General features: G+C 43.5%; 1 protein-coding gene across 2 annotated transcripts; it reads right to left on the reverse strand.

Moving 5' to 3' along the window:
* Positions 1-430: 430 nt before the first annotated feature.
* LOC147635316 (pentatricopeptide repeat-containing protein At2g39620-like) lies at positions 431-6,614 on the reverse strand. 2 transcript variants are annotated; one of them, XM_086802561.1, is made up of 2 exons: positions 6,386-6,614; positions 431-6,027 (listed from the first exon to the last, which is right to left on the reverse strand). In XM_086802561.1, the coding sequence occupies exon 2, from the start codon at positions 5,924-5,926 to the stop codon at positions 1,466-1,468; it is 4,461 nt and encodes a 1,486-aa protein (XP_086658687.1). In that variant the 5' UTR covers positions 5,927-6,027; positions 6,386-6,614; the 3' UTR covers positions 431-1,465. The 2 variants fall into 2 exon arrangements, with proteins under 2 accessions (XP_086658687.1, XP_086658686.1); XM_086802560.1 differs by having other exon boundaries at positions 431-6,092.
* Positions 6,615-7,715: the final 1,101 nt, after the last annotated feature.

Consider the following 7,715-nt stretch of genomic DNA (forward strand, 5'->3'; position numbering starts at 1 on the left):
CACATCTCTGTACATTTAGTGTCATCTCACCCCTTTGTTCACATCATCTCTCCTCCCAAGGAAAATTTGTAGCTGTGATTTGTGTGAACACACTAAGACCAGCCGGGGCACTTTTTCCCTCTTTAGGAGGTTATTTTCCTGTGCTAGTATACACCCATCTTGGGGCATACTTATCATCTTTGTACAGCACACATTCATTATATATCTATTATCTAATTGTGTGCTCCCTTGAGCTTCTCCATTGTGTGTGCGCATTCCTACAACCTTGTTTCCAGCACTGATATTCCTCCGCTCACGTTTGTGTTTACTTGACTCATTTCGTCCCAAAGCCCCCCTTGTCGTTGAAGGTGGAACCTTAGGAGATTCTCCTTCTTAATAGGGGAACGCTCTGTTGAGTGATGTTGTTTGCTGGAACCGAAGGCTGGGTGGATTTGAGGAAATGTGGTTTGATGCACTATAATTCATTGTATCATTGTTTCCAACAATTAGTCCAGATCAAGTTTGCATCAAGGGTTTCACTCTGGTGAAACGGTCTCTCATCCTTTGTGAAGGAGGTTTGAAACTGATTTCAAACACGCCGGTTCTATACTGGTGGCTAGACCAGTTTGCATCTGCTTATGGTTGTTTCTTCCCTTCTGTTTTTTAGGTGCTCGAGTAAACAACATGGGCTGCTTACAATCATCTCCACCCATTTATGCGCCCAAAATCAACTTCCTTGGCTCACCGTTGGAGACTTCCAAATCCTGAAGCATGTGAAGGATTGGGGAAAGGATGTAGGGAGCGCTTTAGTGGCAGGTCGGCCGACAGCATATATACTGGCCGATCCCAGCAATAATGCTGCATATATATACGTATATTGGAAGATCGTCATAATCATCTGCATTCCTCGTCTCTCTGCAGTACAGGCTGGTCAAGGAGATCCTAAGCAACGTGGGGGCTGAGAATTGACGTCTTCATTCTCAGTCACGTGTTGTACTTGAAGTACAGTTGTAACACTTCTTCCTTGTACATAATACAGATCAGTAGTTTAGGGCTGTTGTGTGTGATGTATGTTTGATTCTGATACTGAATTCCGCTTGTGCCAACCATGTACCCCTCCAGCTCCAGTGGGCCATAGACTTTCTCATGCTGTTGCTGCTACTTGCTTGTACTTCTCATACCGTTCCCACTGTAAAAATCACCATCTTTCCTCCATCAGTCCCATCACTTCATTTTTCTTTTGCTTTGCCTCTGAAGATTCTATGGACACTCGCATCATGTTTTCCTTGGTTTTTACCCTTTCGACAGCTAGTCATTGTCTTGACATCCAGTTTACTCATGGATCACATGTAACATCTTTTTGGTCTCATACACCCTTCGGTCTTTCATAGACATTAATAACATCTTTCTTTCTTTTTGCCATCTATTGGAATGGGGTGTGATGGATGTGTCATGTCTGGTACACTTACCAATTACGCTTGCAAGGTCATTCATTTCCAAAGTCACGCACTTCAGCATGGATGTTGGAAATCAAAACGAATGTTGCCGCATGATTTTCATCCGAATTCATGGCGCCTTCAAATGCTTGCCTACCAAGCTCTATGTTACTGCCACTTCGACAAGCTCCTAACAAGGTGGTCCATGTTGCAAGATCAGGTAGGAAGGGCATTTTCTCTAACATTTCTATAGCCTCATCAAGTTGGCCTGCTCGACCAAGGAGATCGAGCAAGCAATTGAGATGCTCGATAGTTGGAACAACACCATGTTCATTCACCATAGCCTCCACGTACTCCTGACCTTTATACAAGAGACCCATATGACTGCATACGTTGAGAACACAAAGGAAGGTGACTCCATCTGGCTGAATGCCTTCCTCCTTCATTTTATCAAACAAATCAAAGACGTGTTCACTCTGTCCTTGGCGAGCATAACCTGTAATCAATGCATTCCATGTCACAAGATCTCTATTTGCCATGGCATCAAACACCTTCTGAGCATCAATCATGTTCCCACATTTACCAAACATGTCAACACAGGAATTTGCCAGCATTAGTCTGGTCACGTCTGCTCTGCAGTTGAATTGGGAATGAGTTCCTCTTTGACCTCCTTTGGCATCATACCCATCTGTCAACCCACTCCAACAAAGAAGATTTTTTTCCAAACCCTCCTTGATGATCTGACTTAGTAGCTCTTGGCCCTTGTCTATGGCCCCTACATTGCCACAAGCTTTCAAACTGCTAAGGTAAGTGACAACATTGGGTGCCATTCCCTCCAGTTGCATTTGTTCCAGACACCTTAGTGCTTCCTCACTAAGCCCATGTTCGGCATACCCCGCAATCAGTGCAGTCCATGAGACATCATCTTGAGGTTTCAGCTTGTCAAACACATCCCGTGCTTCTACAAGTACTCCACATTTGGCATACATTTCCACCACAGCATTGTCCACAAATGGGTCACCTGAGATTCCCATTTTAGAAACATCAGCATGCATTGATCGCCCTCTTTCTATGGCTCTCATGCTACCACAAGCTTTCAAGAAACAAACAAACATGAGTGCATCTGGTAGCACGCCATCAACTTGCATTTGTTCAAAACATTCCAGAACTTTTTCACTATTACCTTGTTCGGCATAACCTACAACTAGTGCAGTCCATGAGATGACATCACGCATTTGCAGCCTGTCAAACACTTCTGCTGCTTCTGCAAGCAAGCCACATTTGGCATACATATCCACCAGAGTGTTGCAAACAAAAGAATCTTTTTCAAGACCTTTTCTGACAATCTCATCATGGATTTCTTGGCCCCTGTCTATGGCTTCTATGCTCCCACAAGCTTTCAAGCTGCAAACAAGTGTGACAGCATTCAAAGGCACACCTTCTTGTGTCATCTGTTCCAAGCAGTTAAGCGCTTTCTCACTGAGACCGTTTTCAGCATACCCAGCCATTAACGTAGTCCATGAAACTACCTCTTGTACTGGCAACATGTCAAACATTTCTTGTGCTTCTAAAAATGAGCCACATTTGGCATACATATCCATCAATGCATTGTCGACAAATGCCTCTTGTTCAAAACCCACTAGGACAATCTGAACATGGATTTCTTGGCCATCTTCTATGGATCCCATGCTGCCACAAGCTTTCAAACTGCAAATAAATGTAACAACGTTTGGAGACACACCCTCCAGTTGCATCGTTTGCAAACAAGTCAGCACTTCCTCACCAAGCCCGTGTTCTGCATACCCACTCATAAGTGTGTTCCATGAAACAACATCTTGAACAGGTCGCTCATCAAACACATCAAGTGCTTCTGCCAAGAAGCCCCATTTGCAATACATATCCACCAAACAGCTGCAAACAAAAGAATCTCTCTCGATCCCATCATTAATAACCTCAGCATGTAATTCTTGGCCCCTTTCTACAAACCCTGCGCTGCCACATGCTTGTAGGCTGCAGATGAACGTAACTGTGTTCGGGGAAATGTCTTCCAGTCGCATCTGTTCCAAACAGGCTAATACTTTCTCACCAAACCCATGCTCACTATACCCTGCGATCAATGCAGTCCATGAGATTACATCTCGATCTGACGTTGTGTCAAACACTTCACATAGATCTGCAACCAAACCATACTTGGCATACAAGTCTAGCAGTATGTTTCCAACAAAAAAATCTCTTTCAAATCCAATTTTGACAATCTCAGCATGTATTTCTCTGCCTTTTTCTATGGCTCCCAGAGAAATACAAGCTTTCAAGCTGCAGATATAAGTGACAGCATCCAAAACAATGCCCTCCAGCTGCATTTGTTCCAAACAATTCAGAGCATCCTCACCTAGCCCATAGTCAGCATAGCCTCCTATTAGTGCATTCCATGAGGCTAGATCTTGGACTGGCAACTCATCAAACACTGCACGTGCTTCCGCAAGCAAGCCACATTCCACGTACATATCCATCAAACTGCTACAAACAAAAAGACCTTTTCCTAATCCTTTTATGGTAACCTGAGCATGAATTTCCCGGCCCCTGTCTATGGCCCCTACACTGCTTGATGCTTTCAAGCTGCAAACATAAGTTACAGCATTAGGACAGACTCCATCCTGTTGCATCTTTTTGAAGCAGTCCAATGCTTCCTCACCATGCCCATGATCAGCATATGCTGCAATCAATGCAGTCCATGACACCACATCTGGAACATGAAGTTCATTGAACACGTCTCGTGCTTCCGCAAGTGAGCCGGATTTTCCATACATATCCACCAGAGTGTTGCCAACAAACAGTTCCCTCTCAAACCCCTCCCTTGCAATCTCACTGTGGATTTCTCGACCCTTGTCTAAATCTCCTAGGGTTCCACTAGCTTTCAAGCTGCAAACCAAAGTAAAAACATTTGGATACACACCCTCTAATTGCATTTGCTCCAAACAGCTCAACACCTCATCACTGTGCTCGTGCTCAGTGTACCCTGCCATAAGTGCACTCCACAAGGCTGCATGTCGAACAGGCGACCTATTGAACACTCCCTGTGCCTCTGCCAATAAGCCACATTCCCCATAGATCGTTATCAAGGTGCTGCAAATGGAAAAATCACTTTCCATTCCTACTCTGATGATTTTAGTGTGTAATACTTGGGCTCTATCTATAGTTCCACACCTCCCGCAAGCTTTCAAGCTGCACACAAATGTGACAGCATTAGGAGACACTCCCTCTAGGTGCATCTGTTCCAAGCAGTTCAGCACTTCTTCACTCAGCTTGTGTTCTGAATACCCCATAATCAATGCATTCCATGACATTACATCTCGACCTTGCAATTTGTCAAACACTTCCCGTGCCTCTGCAATCAAGCCGCATTTCATATACATATCCACCAGATTGTTGCCAACAGAAAGACTATTGTCAAGTCCCTCTTTGGCAATCTCACGGTGTATTTCTTGGCCCCTTTCCAAGGCTCCTATGTTTCCACAAGCCTTCAAGCTGCAAACAAATGTGCTAGCATCTGGGGAGATGCCCTCCAATCTCATCTGTTCTAGCCAGTTGAGCCCTTCTTCACCAAGACCTTGTTTGGCATATGCAGCAATAAGTGCACTCCAAGCAAAGACATCTCGAACTGGCAAATCGTTGAACATTTCCTGAGCTTCTACAAGTGAGCCACATTGAGCATACATATCCACCAAGGTGCTGCAGATAAAAGAATCTCTTTCCAATCCCTCTTTTGCGGCTTCAGAATGCAACAGGCGTCCCCTCTCTATAGATCCTATATTGGCACACGCTTTCATACCGCATACTAATGTGACAGCATCAGGTAACAAGCCTTCCTTTTGCATCTGATCCAAACAGGCCAGCGCTTCATCATCATACCCATTCTCGATATACCCTGCAATGAGTGTGGTCCACAAGACCACATTTCGAGCAGGAAGTTCGTTAAACACTTCCCGTGCATCTGCAAGTGAACCACACTTGGCATACATGTTCACTAGTGTGCTCCCAACAAAGGTGTCACTTTCAAATCCCTCCTTTACAATCTCAGCATGCATTTCTTGGCTTTCTCCCAGGCATTTCAACCTTGCAGATGCTTTTAGTAACGTTGCGAGCGTATACTTGCTAGGGTGTACACAATCCTCTTCCATTTTCTGGAACAAGTACAAAGCATGCTGAGACTCCCCGCATTCAATATAACCATGCATGAGGGAAGTCCAACAATACTCGTTTCGATAGAGCAGGCTGTTGAAGACCTTTTGGGCATTTGGCACACTTCCACACGCCACAAACATGGGGACAAGGTAGTTGGCAAGCTCAGTATGAGCCTCCAACCCACCATCACACAAGTACATGTATACATTCTTTGCATGTGCTGGATCTTTCCTTTTTCTGCAATCCTGCAAGCTATAGATGATGCTGTCAATGGAAGGCAGCTCGGCCATTCGCTCCGAAGAGGTGCGTGCATCTTCTATGTTGAGCATGTCAAAAACACTATGATCTTGAGGTTGTGCCACAACTGTGTGTGTGCTTCAACACCACCATCTCCTCCACCATTGCCCGGGCAGGAGTTGCCAACCCTAGCCTGCTACATGCATTCATCTTCATCTTTGGCTTGGGAAGCTAATGCAGCTTTAATGACAGCAGATACTGCCATATAGGTCAAGGCCCAGACATGGAAGCATACTTAATTTTCAAAAAGGAAGTTTTAGGGGACATAAGGATAATCTGAAGCAATATTATTGAAGTTTTGGTGATTAAATAAAGAATTAATTCAAAATTTTGTCTGTTTAAATTTGAGCGGAGCAGTTCCACAACTGGGAGGATTATTAATTTTACAATATGAACGACTTGTTCATAATTTATGATGTTTGAAGGCTGCTATTAAAGAAGAAGAAAAGGAAAAAAAACAAAAACAAAACAAAAAGCGGTTGCGGAAGTACCAGAATGGCTCTGAACATGGAAATCACCCAAAATCCAATCTTTGAGTGATGTAGGAAAGCCTAATGCCCTTTGGATTTTACTCCTAATATCCCTCCATATGCATGCACTATGAGGGCACGTCCAAAAACAATGCTTTATCGACTCGGTCCATGTATGACACCTACAACACAGACCATCCGAGATAGACCTCTTCCTAGCTTTTACACCTGTCATTAAGCAATCAGCCAGGTTTTTTCAAAGAAATAAACACTTAGTGGGAGCTATCCTATTCTAATTTCTCTGATCGAGCATTTAAAAGGCTTAATTTAGACGTGTTTGAACTCATTATGGCACCTTAGTTTCACACACTGCAACAAACTATTGGGCACGCCTTATGTTAAATAGGGATCTTGCTCGTTCAAAAGGTGTCCTCCTTTTGCCGCTTTTTATAAATTTAGTAAAATATTGAATATGAAATTTTAATGTAAATGAGAAAGTAGACAAAGCAAGAGGTAAGAACAAGGCAAGCAAGGAAACAGTACACGGGCAAGGAGATTTCTACCTCTTTGATTTTGGAGCAAGCTATGAGAGCCACAGGCAGACAGGGAAGTCATTGTCTCAGATTGAGGCATCCTCCTAGATAAAGGAAGAAGATCATATTGTGTGTAGTTAACTTTGTTCACTATCTATATTTTTGCGTGTTTTGGCGTGTTTCGAGTACGATTCGGGCCCCATTTCAGCTCTGCAAGATTTTCGCAGGCACTCTAGGAAAGTATCGATTTTGACTGTATATGCCCAATTTCTGGTATGGTGCAAAGTTGCAATAGAAATTTGGTCGCAGAACAGTTTGTATAGAGAATCTAAGTATTACAGGAAAAGTTGGACAAGAATAACTACTTGGCATGGAAGGTTAGGATGACCAATTTCCTTATGGGAAAAGGATATTGGGAGTTCATCAGAGGTGATGAAAAGGAGCCAAAGATTGGTGAAAAAAATCCCACCCCACAGCAAGCGTAGGCATATAAAGCATGGCATGAAAGAGCTAAAAAGGTATTGTATATTGGTTGTCTGTCAGCGTAACAGATTCTTTAATTGTTTATATACAGGATACACAAATGCCTAAGGAGGCTTGGGATACCTTGGTGAAGATGTACAACACAAACACCCAAACTCGGAAGATGTGGCTAAAGCAAGAGCTTGCATAATGTGACCAGAGGAAAGCCGAGTATAAATCATGACTCGGTGAAGGTTAAAGGGCTTGCAAACACCCTTGCTTCTATTGGATCCCCAATAGGGTCACCAGTAGATGATATGGTATCAGTAGTCTCACCAATAGATGATGATATGGTA

Source organism: Cibotium barometz, chromosome 9 (genome assembly GCF_041138505.1).
Source record: "Cibotium barometz isolate CiBa-2024 chromosome 9, ASM4113850v1, whole genome shotgun sequence".
In the NCBI taxonomy this organism is placed as follows: Eukaryota; Viridiplantae; Streptophyta; class Polypodiopsida; order Cyatheales; family Cibotiaceae; genus Cibotium; species Cibotium barometz.

Coding starts and splice junctions, on each gene's coding strand:
- LOC147635316 (XM_086802561.1), bottom strand. CDS start 5,926: ATGCTCAACATAGAAGATGCACGCACCTCTTCGGAGCGAATGGCCGAG.